Source organism: Macrosteles quadrilineatus, unplaced genomic scaffold (genome assembly GCF_028750875.1).
Source record: "Macrosteles quadrilineatus isolate MER2022 unplaced genomic scaffold, UCM_ALF_1.0 Scaffold_5__1_contigs__length_97177068, whole genome shotgun sequence".
NCBI lineage: Eukaryota > Metazoa > Arthropoda > Insecta > Hemiptera > Cicadellidae > Macrosteles > Macrosteles quadrilineatus.
In genome coordinates, this window is record NW_026542598.1 from 76,184,359 (window position 1) to 76,200,165 (window position 15,807).

The window sequence follows — 15,807 nt, forward strand, 5'->3', positions numbered from 1 at the left end:
TAAAATACTTAAAGCAGATGCGGTTTGTAATACAATGCCGTTTAAAACATATTTCTATCGTGTCTAGTTCACGAGATATGAGCGATGTTCTAAAACGCGACTCAGCGCTACTTCCCCCCCCCCCCTCCCACCAAGTTGTGCACCTGATGGAATGGCGACAACATCGGCTTTTGTCATCTCCAAGGTACCCCCAACAACAATCAAAAGTCAAAATGCGTTACACTTTCGGTACATACCCAATTTTTACCAGTTCGTACTACACGTAGATTTCTGCCGCGCAGCGGCGTCACCGTGCCGCTTCAACGGAAACCTCGCATAACCTTGTAATATTTCGATATGATTACCATATTAAGTCACTTTAGCGTGTAAAACATATTAAGCACGATGAAAAACTGTACTTTTGTTGTTTTAAAGGGGTTTTAATGGATAATTTAACGTTTTTTAGGGGTTTTATTTAAAATTTTAAATAAATTGTTAAATAACTCAACTAATATCATAGATACTGGACTTTTCCTGGATACTTTTTTAAAGCAGATGAAGTTGTTAATACAATGCCGTTTAGAGCTTGTTTCTATCGTGTCTAGTTCACGAGATATAAGCGATTTTCTAGAACTCGTCTCAGAGCACCTTCCCCCCCTCCCCCCCAAGTTGTGCACCTGCTGGGAGGGCGACAACATCGGTTTTTGTCATCTCCAAGATGCCCCCAACAACAATCAAAAGTCAAAAAGAGTTACACTTTCAGTGCATACTCAACCCCCTATAGATGCTGGACTATCTCATCTGTTGAACTACGTGCGTGGCAGCATTGACTATACACCTCCTCTACTAGAGGTGTATAGTAGAGGTGTATAGTCAATGGTGGCAGTCTCGACGTCACAGGCATGTATCGATCGATAGTGACTCACGGCGCGGGCGCGGTGTTGCCGAACCCTCGCCAGGCGCTAAGCAATGTATGGCAACGCCGCATTAGTACTGGCGTTGAACGAACTGTGTCAGTGGACTAGACGGCGAATCCACCCTGCCCGGAGTGACCCATCAGTTTCAATAATGTCATCGTCAGAAGAAGATGATGTGTTGTTGCTGTTGTTCTTTCTACAAAACATTAAAGATAGCTTCATGGCAATTTTTCCAAAATACATTGTAATTAATTGTATTACAGTACTTACGTAATTTCTTATGGTGTCAATTGAAGTATTACAATATCACAATACTACATTTCACACCATAAGGCAATTAAGTAAGTAAAAAAGCGCCAAAACTACTAGAAACGTGTTCTGCGCATGCGCGGGACCAAGAGACACGAGACATGTCTGTCCAAACACCGACCGGTTGGTTCGCTCGAGACACGCGTCTGCGACACGAGTCCGAGTCGCAGGTACGTGTCTGCGACACTGGTGTGTATAGCTCCATAAGTTAACATAGGTTGGTTTTCGAGGGGCATGTCGCAGGCACGAAAAATATCTGCGACATCATGTCGGAGATACCGGTGTGTAACCCGTCCTAGATAGACAGTTTACTGTAGCTGAAGGCCTGTTCACATCGGCGTATGATCAATGATCAAGCAATGATCGAAATTAGTATTAAGAGAAACGATAAAATGTTTGGTTTTTTGTGGATTTTTTCTCTTCGACACAATTGACAAAAAGTCGCTGATTTAATGGAGAGAGTTATGCCTCAGTTGTGGTGTTTTATTAGATTGTAGATCAGACAGGTTGGACAGACTGCAGTCACAGCTGATGAGTGTGGTTGAGGGGGTGAGGGGGAGGTAGCGGGCAGACTGTCTAGGCAGAGCCCGTACATCACTATATCACCAACAATATCTGACCCTCGACCTTGACTTTGGTGACAGACATGTATTGTGCCAAACATCTGATATTAGCGTAATATTTTGGAGTATTAATGCGAGAGCAGAACTTGTTGACCTTAATTTTAAACCTTGGATGAATAATAAAATGTTAACATGTTCATTGTGCACTCTGAATGAAATAGAATCCGTTTTTCACTTTGTGTCCTTTTGCCCAATACTAGGTGATATAAGGAAAACATATTTTAATGCATTTCGTTTAAGCAAATTTGATTTTGAAGAATATTTGAATGGCAGAGATTAGCGGAAACTAATCAGATAATTTTGAATTTCGACCAATGAGCCAATTAAGTTTGTTTGTTTTTTAAAAGCTTAAATGAAATACATCCTATTTTTTTACCATCACAAATTTCTTAATTATTTTAAAATTACCTGTTAACAATCCTAATATGACAGTTAGAATTGTGTAGTGAATCACTGATTTTTGTTTATGCTTACTTCAAATTATCGTTTATGCTTCAAACTATTGTTTATGCTTACTTAATATTATCGAACAATTTGAACCTTATTGCCAACAGGACTGATGTAGAATGATATGATAGGTTACGTATCTTTTTATTACGTCTCCAGTTCTAATATAGTCAAAGGGTCACTAGTTTCGGGTCAGAAATGACCCATTTTCAAACCCATATCATCAAATTGATTGGTCCAAAAATCCGAAAGAAGTCTTCGTTATGAGGTACAAATACATGTCGAAACATAAAGTTCACACATTTTCAACACAAAGCACATTTAATGAAAGTAGCCGGCTACATTTATCAGAGACACACTGATGCAGGTAGCACGGCGGACAGCGGAACTTTCTGTCGGATTTTTGTACCAATCAATTTGATGACATGGGTTGGAAAATGGGTCATTTCTGACCAGAAACTAGTGACCCTTTGACTATATTAGGACTGGAGACGGAATATAAAGGTACGTAACTTATCATATTATTATCGAACAAACTTGTTAAGTTTAAAAGCTGACAAAAGTCTTAAATTTAATTTAAATATGAATACTGATGCAGTAAGGTATGGGAAACTACAAAACCACTGCGGTGGAGCACGACAGGAGCTTTGATATAAGTATATATCTATACGTTAATGGGGAATGTGAACTATCATAATGACAAATTTCTGCCCAAAACACTGATTGGTCCTTAGCTTTTGTGATTGTAGGGAGCATAGATTCCCTTACTACAGTGTGGTGTTGTAATAAACAAATACAGCCCTTGATTGTATCATAATCACAAACTACACTGAAAACTTATTCAGTAATGCATCATGCATAAGCATATAGTTTCTATAAATCATCAGTCTATTTATCAGTCTAAAAACAAAATATACGTCACGTATACAACAAACACTATTGTTTGAACAACATTAAAATATTTGTTAATTAGTCGTACTACCTCTAAAATTAAATACCTTTGCATGTGTTAGACCGAAAGCTTTTTTTTATCTGACCAATGTCAACTGATAACCTTCAACTGCTAGCTATCAACAATGTATTGCTGGAGTAGTTTTCATGTACTCCAGTAAAATGTTCAATTGATGGCTATTCACAAGCAGTAGCATATATACAGAAACACGTCCTCCAGTGTTTATTGTGCCAAAGTCACCAGGCTGTGTATCAGTACTACGGTGCAATGACCTCGACGACCTGCACTACATAGTCTGCTGTGGCCGAAAGTTCTAGTGCTCCAGCAGTATTACTTGTGATGTAGACAAACAGCTGCCACTGGATTCGCGGTCACTGACCCACCTGATAACAGCCAAACGCTGCCGAACATAATATCTAGTGCAATGTGGTAGTTCGGTAGGTTAGTATTATTGTCAAGGCCACCAGGCTGTTAACTCGGCTTAAATTTTACCGCTGCTGTATGAGCCTAGATAGAAAACATTTTAATCTAATGTTAATGTTAATCTAATGTTAATTTAAGTTTTCATTATTATTTATTTTTAATATAAATCTCAGTTGGGTTTTTGTTCATCTGCTTTTTTGGGCGTAGCCCAGGCAAAGTCTGGCACACAGGATTATTTTTCAAAATTAAAACTTTGCTGCATCATACGTAGGCTACTATGTAGTGTTAAAATCTATCCGAGCGATTCAGAAAAACACCATCGCGTACATACTGGACGTTCAGTACGTTCTGTAGGCGCGGTGTGAACGAGCCCGATAACATGGACAGCGAATTGTTGAAAATAAAACGTACAGTACGCCGGTGTGAAAGGCCTTTACTGAATTGGCCGCAAGGGCGGTATAGAACCAGCGAGCAAGGAATACCAGTATAGAGTGGCAATGTGGTGCGCGGACTGAAGCTGACCTTCAAACCCCGGAACCACTGGTAGAGACATACGGCGCGCCGGCGGTGATGAGTCACCCTAGTAGCGAGCGTCTTACTGAGTCTAGTTGTGTTTGTATTGCACGTTTTATTATCTAAAGTAATAAAACGTTGTATTGGTACATTATTAAAGATAATGAACACTTCCCAAAACAAGACCCTGGAACGAAATCATTTTGTTTTGTTAACTAAGACTAGTAGCACAAAATATTTCACTGTGCGGCTTTACCTATATAGTAAATTTGTTTCGTGAAAAATTCACGAATACAAAATTTAGAAACCTCGTAACTAAAACAATTACGTTTTAAGGCCAGTCGATCTATTCTACTTTGTTTTCCACGTATTTGTATTAGAATAATGTTTTACATGAATTATGTTATATTTATTTTTATTGAAAGGATAATATTAAATTCATGAATGATATCATCTTAACAGTTAACATTTAGATAGGAAAATAAAACTTAACTAGTGTACATGTTGCTCGAAATCGAGCAATTGCAAAGAAGTAAAGGGGTTATAACAAATAACTTATTTAAAAACAAATGTCACATTTTTTTAAAGAGGTTGGCGGCCTCTTTTAACCTTGCATTTGCCCGTCCACATAGACTACAGATCTGTGCGTGGAACGTATCCAGCAAAGCAAGGGGTGAGCTGGTAGCCCTACAGTACAGAGGTGAACTGTACTAAGTTTGTGGCAGTGACCAGGATACGAACCCACGACACTACTGCCTTGGGCCCGAAGTCCACGACGCTACCAACTGAGCCACCGACTCACCATTCCGATGAGTTTAAATTTCCGATGAATTTTCAATGAATTTGCAATGAATTTTCAATGAATTTTGTTTGAATTTCCGATAAGTTTACTCAAATATTGCATAACTAATGGAAATATTCACATTATCACTTTTAAATGATATTTTTTTCAACAAAGGTATATTTTTTTATTTGGCATTGAGAGTATGGTTAACAGAAGATATAAAACACGGTAACTTTTTTTTAACTGAAGTTCTATGTTTAGAAAATTCAAATTAAAGAACAATTCGCTTTCTAAACTGTGAATTTTTCGATTGCCTAAGAAAGATGTATTAATGGTTGATTTTATCTTTAGTGATGGATTGATTCCGAATCGTCAATAACTATTGTTACTCAATAACTTGTTGTTTATCAATAACTATTGTTAAAAACTGGAGAAAATGACTTTATTAATCAACAAAAATTTTAATGTAGCATGCAATTAAAGTAATTAATTTAAATCCGGCTCCCGAGAAGCGATGGCCAGCGGCCGGCGGCCGAGTTCGGTGGAGAATTTGACTTCTCACTTTACACCTGCCTGAAGGCTAACCTAATGGTTCTACAAAAAAATTGTAAATGTAAAAAATGAAATTAGGTTCATTTTGAACAACTTTCTCGCTGACGAAAATCCCCTGACCAAAAAATTAAAAACTTATCAGCAGACCAACTTTTTTATGTCCCAAATTTTACACAACCTTGTTTTGCTACATATTTATATATTTTTCAAATGGGTTAAAATTTCAATTTACATAATTCTAAAACAATATTACTAAGGTGATATATTTTGATTTAATACCTCAAAATTTCAGAATTTTATCTCCACTTTAAGTGGTTGTTTTGACGGTGTTAATGAATCACGGCGAATTAAAAATATTGTGGTCGCCGCGGGCAGTGTAGCTGTCAATTGCACCTCTGCTTAACACAGAAGGTGGCTTCAGCACATGTGTCCTCTAGTGTTTAAAGGATAGGGATTGCCACTCTAGTATAGCACGTATGCCTAGCCTAGATCCAGAGAACTCCGCTAGGGGCAGCAGTGTCCGGGAAGATTCTACTGGGCGTCACCCCTGGGCAGAGGTGGAGGTGGCAACGATGGCCGCGTATGCATTCTTGAAACTTCATTGGGTGTAGATCAGCCAACCAAAAACCAGTCGGATTGAGTTGTGGGAGAAGATTGGTGGGGGTTCTATTGTTCGGCTGTCAAGGATTTTGTTGGCAAAATCGTGCAACAGCGCCGAAAGAAAGATTCAAACGTCCAATAGAGCCGAAACAATTTAAAGCGTTGGGATTCGGCACTGTTGGATTTATTTTGATTTCGGAGCTAATGGAATGATTCTAAATTCGGTACTCTTACTCATTTTTAGTTTTCGTTCGGTGGTATTGGATTTTAAAATACATCTTTCGGCTCTGTTACACAAACATCTCTTTCGGCGCTATTGGAATTTAAAATGCAACAGCGTCGAACGTGAAATTTGGCGAATTTTGACTAAAAACATGATTCGGCACTATTGGATTCGGTGCTATGGCACCTTCTCAGACAACGCATCCCCTTTTCAGTCAAAAGATTTTTCTGACATGTGCCTAGAATTCGGAATTAAACACATCACAACAACACCTTACTATCCAAATCCCAGTCATGCCGAACGTGTAAACAAAAACATAAAAATAGCCATCAGAATCTATCACTCTCAAAATCAAGCACAATGGGACACAAACCTTCACTTTTTCCAAATTGCTCTAAACTCAGCCAAACACAACAGCACCGGTTTCTCACCAGCAGAATTGTTCCTAGGCTATCAAATCAATCACCCCCTTGAACTAAATTGGAATTTAGACCGTCTCATTCCGGACCAACCAATAGATATCAGACACACATGGGCACAGGCACACAGCAACCTCAGAAAAGCCAGAGAAACCAGAACAAATCAATACAACAAAGGACGCCAACCAGTTGAATATAAAGTAGGTGATTGGGTGATGTATCGATTAAATCATCAAAGTAGCGCAGTGAACAAAGTGAATGCTAAACTTTTACCAGTTTGGTCCGAACCCCTAATAATTCAAGCCTTCACTTCACCAGTAACTGTAATTTTGGTAGACCCAAAGTCAGGGAAAACAGTTAGGAGAGCTCATGTCTCTCAATTGAAATCCTTTTTTCATCCAAAAAATTGAAACACACGACCAAAACAAAAACCGCATTGCACACGTATCTAAATGAAACCGCACACAGGCACCAGTGATATTAGGTTAGTTAGTTTGTAAGACCACCACCCTCACACCACACTTAACACCTGTCGCTGGCATCCACACTGGCGAAGCGCACTGAGTCTAGGGTGTCACTTCTCTGAGGTGTCATCTACAGTAGCGGTCGCCAGTGTGTCGCTCGCCCCGACAGCCTCACACTTACACTTACACCCACACGCCAACCCCCTGACACAGTCACAGGTTAGCTAATTTTTTATATTTTTTGAAATTTGCGGTCGAGCCATAACCTTTATTTTAATTTTTTTAATTTCAACAGCTCGAACCTGCAAACTGTGACTTGTGGAGGGAGGAAGGCAAGAGCTCTTACACTTTCACACATACACTCACACAACATTACACCAGTTACCGGAATTCGTATATTATATTTCATGTTTCAGATATTTGTGTAATATATTTATTTGTTATTTGTTACTATTTATTGTATATTTACTGTTGTTATATGTTATATTAATTTACTTGTGTTCAACAGCATATATATTTTTTTTTTTTTTTTTAATGGACCAACGTGACACCCCAACCATGGAGGTCACCCTTTCTTCCGTTTTTGCTGCTCGGGGGAGGGGGGGAGATCTTGTGGAGTCAATCTCCACAACACTGTTTGAATGTCCCGCCAATCTCAACCCCTACCGCTGCTCGCGCATGCGCAAGGAGGCAAGCGGGTAAGACGAGTGAAAAACGTCTGTCGTGTGTCGTGCTCCTGACTGCAAACACCATGGAAGGCTAAGTTCTTGAGAAATGGGGGGACGCCCCCTTAAGGTATTGTGTCGTAGCACTAATTATTGATAATATGTAATTTCAGATCATGGTAGCAATTCACTATAACATTCTTTCCATTATTAGTAATTCATCATTAAATAAAATGTTAGTTCACGTTGTGTCCAGTCAACTCATACAGTAATTATTTCATAAGTTGAACAATGTACATATTTCTGTGATATAAATGCATTAATTAATGAAACAATCATCAAAGCTGGCTATTAGGGCCTGTGATTTGCGGTAAATTGTCTCCTCTGCATCAATAAATGTGTTCAGTTAACGTTTCCAACAAGAACGATTTGGTCTGGACTGGAATTTAATTCACATGACCAAGTCACCAAAATGTGGCACCATTATGCCACATTCCAAGGCACGACAAACAATGTAATACCCTTTTTCCATTCAAAGAAAATGTTGTAATTGAAATATGTAACATTCAAGAAAACTGCCATGGTAAAAATAACTCTTCTTAAAGACAATTGTCTTTGATCAAGTAAGTTTTATTCATCAAACAATTGTTTGATGAATAAAACTTACTACCGGTAATTAATTTGTAATTTTTAAAATTTGTCGTTTGTACATCTAACATCTATACTATTATAAGTGATTTAAAAACTTTAATTTCTTGATTTCTTACGCTTATCTAGACATATCATCGTATTGCAAATTGCAATCATGCAATAAATTTGCAATTGGGACATTGCAATCGCGGCAAAATTCTGATCGTATCCCTCCGGCGGTCGTGTAGATAATTTTTGTCTCCAATGATCACGGCAAATTCTTGAACATCTCTCATGCTTATGTAGACATTATCATCATCTTCCGCAATTGTGGCTAAATTCTAATCATCTCCCGAGGTTGTGTGGACATCATTGTCGTCTAACGCGAACGCGGCAAATTCGGTCACGGAAACATCATCGTTGTCTTGCAGTCGCGGCAATAGCAGTAATTTTCCGATTGCGCAGGTCGTGAAGTCGGGTTGTGAACTGAGTTACTCAGCAAGAACAGGTCAAACAAGGTGGTTCGCATGACTGTTGAGTAAACACTCATTGACGGGTATCGGAATAGAATTTTGAAGATCGATTCTAAATACCAACGTCCAAGTAACGGTGGTATCGAGAATCGGTATCGAGAATTGACACTTCCTTAATTACAATCCATATTTTTAAATTTGTTATAAAGAAAGTTAGTCAGCAGCACTGGACCTTTGAAAGCACTCTCTGAAAAGAATAATCAAAGGCTAGGAGCACAAAGCCCTAAGAAACTACCTTTTTGCTTACCTTTTGTCCCTGCACTAGATCAAAAGCTTTAAAACGACACATCAATTGTAAAAATCAGTTAGGTAGGATGGGTGGAAAAGGGATACTACACCCTAATTGTATTAATTATATAGATAGAAGTTATACAATCCAACTCATTTTGTTAAATGGTAATTTAATCCATACAACTTTTTATGACCATTTGATGGATATAAATTGACTCTCTCAAAAACGTTTTGTCACATACACGAAACATTTGCTTCTAATACAATCCTTGGTACATTTATTTTTAAGAAGTAAAGGGAAAATACAACTCCACACTGCAATAAATTGTAGTTGGAAAATTTCACTTTTTTAATTTCTCTGATTAATTTTATTTTGCTTTTTATGTGACTCTCAACCGAAATTTGCCAATATATACACAAAATTACAAAAAGTCATATTCCAATCATATTCCAATACAAGTCCCATTGGGTGTTGTATCATAAAACTCACGACACTTATATAGGCCTACAAAGATCATGTATGATTACATAATCGCTGCAACTATTACTGCAAATAAATTGCTAATGTTAGCTTTAAGTAACACCTGAAGTCACAACAATTACTCACCTGTGCGCAGCTGGAAAGTGATTCCGTTCTCCGTCTCTCTGGCATTGCTGGTGGTTGGCGCCCCTGACTGAGTGTGTACACGACGGGCCGTGATGTGAGGTCGTGAAGTCGGGTTGTGAACCGAGTTACACGGCAAGAACGGGTCAAACGAGGTGGTTCGCATGGCTGTCGAGTAAACACACATTTTATTATCAATATATCAAATTGCATTTCTACACAAAAATATGACTTAAGTTAGACAAATTATTCTTCAATTTAAAAATTTCTTCAAGTTTAACCACGATAGAAAAAAGTTTGTTTTTTTACAGTAAAATTATAATATTAGATTTTAGAACAATACCATCATTATTGATATAGACAGGCACACACAGACGCAGAACTCAGTTTACATGATGTTATGCTCACAAATTAATAGTCACAATAAAGAGATATTCCAACAAACCTACATTCATGGTAAATATTGTGTCTCCAAGTAGACCTGTAGAAATAAATGGAAATATTCCCAGACACATTTCTTACAACATTTTAACTATTCAACTCAATAATACTTTGTTTTTTTCCATATATTTTCCGGTTTACATAAATGTTGTCAATGATAAGCACCTGTCTAAAACATCAAGATTAGTACCTAAACCAGTCAAAGCTGGTAAACAGTCAACACAAGAATCAAGAATCCTGAAAGAAACCAACAACTAGTATAAAATGAGGACAAAACGGACATGCCTTTTTTCTTTTTATTTTGTCCTAGGACGCTAGGCACGAGCCCTGGATTATTGTTCACATTACACATTATTTCAGGCTAGAACTAGGGATTGCAGCATTATCACTTGACAAAATCCATTGGTGACCTGGCGGGGATCGAACCCAGGACCTCAGGGACTGAAGTCCGGCGCTCTAACCACTACGCCAGCTTGCTCCCCAAACGGGACATGTCTGCAAAGAAGGTGACTTAAGCAAGACCGACCTACCAATTTGTGCAGACATGCTCCTACCCTGTATTCATACTTATTACGCTGCTAATAAGTAGTCTAAGTTTGGTAAATAATTATTGTTGAACTGACCGTGTATTGTCGGGGAGGACAGCTGCACTTGATGAGGCCGTGCAGTAGACCGGGTTTGAGTGGCAGTGGTCGGGTGAGTGGCAGTGTTGACCCGGGCCTGACTGTTCTGTGCTGCGGCTGGTGCTGGTCCAGACTGGGTAGAGCTACTGCTAGCCTGTTGTTGCTGCTGCTGTTGTTGTTGCTGTGTCTGGTATTGCTGCAGTGTCGCTCCCATAAACTGGCCTGCCAGAGCCGTTATCAAGTTTTGAACGAATTCTGGTGGGTTTTGCGAAGCTGCAAATCCAACCGTGGGAATTAATCATTTTTAATAGTCGAACGTCGCCAATGTTCATACATCAAGAGTGTATGAGAAATTTGGGAAATGTTAACTAATCAGGATTACTCTAATAGACTTAAAATACCCCCGCCACAGCAAACCTGCCGTCTAAGCGAATTTCCATTTGGCTGAATTGATTTTCAATTGATCTATTTAAATAACATTAGGTTTAACGAGTACCTAGGTTTGCTGCTACAAGGAAACTAATAAATAGTGTGTTTTAAGTAAAATAATTATTGCTTAGTATAAAATGAATATATTTGCCAAGTTTGATAAAAAGATATCCATAAACAAGCAAACTACAACATTTTACAATATTCTCCATAAGAATAACATGGGAATTTTAAATTTAAATTTTGTTTAGTTTTCTCCGTAACCAATAACCGTACAAAAACACTTTGATATACTGAATTGTTTGTTTTTTTAAGCTCTTTAAGAAGGTTTAGAGAAAAATTGGAAAATTTTGTGTTTTGAGGGTCAAAAGTGAGAAAAACCAATTTTTACCCCATAAAACCCCCCATAAAATCCTGTTCCCATGGTCCGATCATGCTGGATCGCGAACTCATTCAAGTTTATCCCGCCTTACACCTTCAAACCAAATTTCATCAAAATCGGATAAAAATTACTCAAGTTATCGTGTTCACGGACACATATATATATAAGCAGCAGTACCTAGGTTTGCTGCTACAAGGAAACTAATAAATAGTGTGTTTTAAGTAAAATAATTATTGCTTAGTATAAAATGAATATATTTGCCAAGTTTGATAAAAAGATATCCATAAACAAGCAAACTACAACATTTTACAATATTCTCCATAAGAATAACATGGGAATTTTAAATTTAAATTTTGTTTAGTTTTCTCCGTAACCAATAACCGTACAAAAACACTTTGATATACTGAATTGTTTGTTTTTTTAAGCTCTTTAAGAAGGTTTAGAGAAAAATTGGAAAATTTTGTGTTTTGAGGGTCAAAAGTGAGAAAAACCAATTTTTACCCCATAAAACCCCCCATAAAATCCTGTTCCCATGGTCCGATCATGCTGGATCGCGAACTCATTCAAGTTTATCCCGCCTTACACCTTCAAACCAAATTTCATCAAAATCGGATAAAAATTACTCAAGTTATCGTGTTCACGGACACATATATATATAAATCTATATATATATATATATATATATATACAAATATAAAAATTTGAACGAATGGTGTTTTTGGCCTCTGGGGACATCAAAATGAAAAAGTAAATCGGTCCCGGGCCTAAGTCTTACCATGAGACCTACGGTAATAGCTACTTCCCTATAGGGAAATTCGCTAATTGTAACAATATCAGTATTACAGTATGCCTTGATAGTTTGACACTGGCTGTGATGATGTGACATGTCAGCAGCGGCCTAAGACGAGTTTGCCGTGCTCAAAAACTAGAGCCTTTTTATTGTTTTGGATACACAAAAACTCAATACTTTATTAACTATCTCATTGTTTATATTTTTATCTAACATCCAAAGTGAAAGCAGTTGAATATTGCAAACTATTTTAAACAGTAAGAAGCTAAAGAATGTACAGTAGAGATGTAGGTTGAAAAGTTTGTTTATTTTTGTCAAGTTTTATACTACTCATTAAAAGTTGTTGCTTTATCTAATGTTTTAACTACTCCCTATTTATAAAATTTATATTGTTCCTTTTTGCATAACTACGCCCAAATGTCCTACATACTCCCTTTAGTTTGACATTTCGATAGTTCGACATCCCCTTAGTACTCACAAAGTCAAACTATCGAGGTTCTACTGTACTATTACGCACATTTGGAATACTGTAATATAAAATTCTTTTTGGCAAACAACTTGAATTCAAAAATATTTCTAAATGAAATCAAGACCAATCACATTACTATCATGACAAGTTCTGATATTGCCAAAATAGATTGTCTACTATTTCAAACCATAAGAGTGTGCTTTAAAGGATCCTACCTGATGGTTAATTGGACGTTTTCACAATAGATTTGCCACATACTGAGAACATATTTTCAGTTCAAGCATTGATGAAACTGAAGAAAAATCTAACCCTAGAAAGATATTTTAAATAGTATATACAATGGTTTTTGGATGAAATTGAAAATGAAGAGAACATACAACGAGTGATTGAAGAGGAGGGGAAAAACAAGACTAATGTGGTTCGGACACTCAAGGAAAATGCAAGACACAAGGATTCATAGGAAAATGGATTTCACGATAGAGGGATGGCGGCCAGAAGACCCAAGTACAAAAATTAGGTCGAGGGGATGTGGTAATGAGAAAAGAGAGGTTAAACGGTGAAAGAAAAGGAGCTGTGAAGTGGACGAGAAAATGGAGAGGACACAATAAAAATAGTGAAGAGAATAACAATTTGATGACTCACTGCCATCTGCAGAGGCGGTTCCAACAGGTGCGTTGGTCACGACATGAGCTTCCACAGAGTCTATCATGATAGAACCCGAGGGAGCTACGTCTACGAAGAACTCCAGCCCAGGAGTCATAGACCCTACAATCATGTCAGGTTACCGTACTTGGGCAAGTAAGAGAAATTAATATTGCTGCAACTCGGTAAAATTATATCGATTGTATCTTATGATTATCAACCTAATTTGATAAAACAAATTTGAAACGGAATGTTAGAGGAAGGTGTAAGCGATGTTAGGAAACTAAACCAAAGGGTAAAATCATCATGTTCCTTAGAACCATTTAGTCTTTATTTTCCAAATCCATTTAGATTGAAATAGGCCTAAATGAAATTATCAATTACTGTCAATGATAATATTCTTCCTTGGCATTTCTGTAACCAATTTGTTGTTTTGATCAGACCACAAAAATCGCTAACAGTATTAGTACAATTAAGTATGGTTAGTTTTTATGTAATTAACCAACTACAGAGATGGGGGTTCAGACGCATTCAAGACAAAAAAGTGTATCTAATCATCAAGTCAAGATCCGACATCTAATTTCTTAACATTCAGATCAGATGAGTGATGAGTGACAAGTTTACTATAACAATTAACAAGTACCTTGTCGGGTACATTACTGATGTCATGTCAACAACTCGAGTTCAACAAAGTCAAGTGATCTATTTCCAAGAACGTTTCATGCAATAATAGACTTGTTGATGACATTTAAAATAAATACACACAAAGGGCACATTTTGATTTCGCAGACTTTTTACTTTTGATTTTAGTCCAGAATTGAATTTATAATCTTTAATTAAAAATGTACTGTAAAAAAATATGTATGCCAATCACGTAGACGGTTCTATGAACCATTACGGTTAGTGTAAGACATGGTGGCGTCCTGCGAGGAGCCTAGGTTTGTAAGGATTATTTTTTGTTTAAAAAGCACTGTTTTCATTTCATTACACACAAAGGACATAGAAACGCACAAAATAACATTTCTAAAGTAGGCCTACTAATGACCAGTCATGGTAGGGAGGCATGCTCAAATGGATTTTTCCTACAGTTCCCTGACAAAGTGGGCTTCCTTGCACGGATTATAGAACGCCAAGTAGCTAATTAATGCATTTACTTACTTTCCCCGCACTATTTTTTATTTTTTTGCCACACTCCAGTATTCTAACCAAACAACACAAAACTGTACTTTTTTGGATTAAACCTAACCTAAAAACGTGTTGTATGGTGTATAAAAGACTAATTATTTATATGATTTATAGTAACTGTAGGAAAAATAGTATTTGTACCGGTAACGTGAGTGCAAAGTGCATTTGCTGCACTCGAGAAACTTTGCACACTTGCCTGTGGCTCGTGCGTAAACATTTTTCTCATGGGCAGAAAAGTGCCATTTCGAACACTAGCTACACAAATAACTATTAATTGATGAGTTTAATCGAGGTCCACTTACCAACACGGGCGATGCGCAGAGGTGAAGCAAAGCCTGGGGCGGGCGTGGTGGAGGGCTGGGGCGTAGTGGAAGGCTGGGGCGTGTTAGACGGCTGGGGCGTAGTGGAAGGCTGGGGCGTGGTAGACGGCTGGGGCGTGGTAGACGGCTGGGACGTGCTAGACGGCTGGGGCGTGGTAGAGGGCTGAGATGTGGTAGAGGGCTGGGGCGTTGCTGAGACAGACGCAGAGGGAGAAGTAGTCGGCGGATGTCCCGAAAGCTCGTTCATTGCCTGGACAAACCCTTCGGACCAAAGCCTCTCTTCTCCGATCACTCCGACATTGGCACTGCCAGTGCTCGCATTCTGCTGGGTGGCAGCTTCATTTGTTGCAGCCGCCTAGAATCGTCAACAATAGAATAGCAATCTTATTATTAGAAAAATATTGTATATCAGTGTGGCAAAACTGGTATTATCACGTTGGAAGAATTTGAGGTAGGCATATAACAGAGAAATGCGCTCAAAGAAAGGGGTAGAAAACCCACAAAAGAAATGGAAAGACACAAGAAGACCTAATGTGAAAGAAAAACTCAACACAAATTTGTCATCATATGTTAAAAAACTGTAAACAAAAAATAAACAAAATCACTCTTTAGTAGGCCTCCTTTGGTTAAAAGCACTAGCAATACCTAGAATAGTACT

At 37.9% G+C, this 15,807-nt stretch overlaps 1 protein-coding gene across 4 annotated transcripts in view; it reads right to left on the minus strand.

Moving 5' to 3' along the window:
- The window catches only part of LOC128994073 (large proline-rich protein BAG6), a 64,189-nt gene that overhangs the window by 32,645 nt on the left and 15,737 nt on the right, over positions 1–15,807 (minus strand). For 3 of the 4 annotated variants that reach the window (XM_054418305.1, XM_054418306.1, XM_054418304.1), the window contains exons 11-14: positions 15,132–15,504; positions 13,645–13,767; positions 10,933–11,205; positions 9,872–10,036 (exon numbers count right to left, since the gene is read on the minus strand). In XM_054418305.1, the coding sequence (XP_054274280.1) occupies positions 9,872–10,036; positions 10,933–11,205; positions 13,645–13,767; positions 15,132–15,504 (934 nt within the window). The remainder of the gene's footprint in view (positions 1–9,871; positions 10,037–10,932; positions 11,206–13,644; positions 13,768–15,131; positions 15,505–15,807) is intronic. The other variant, XM_054418307.1, reaches the window with a different exon arrangement.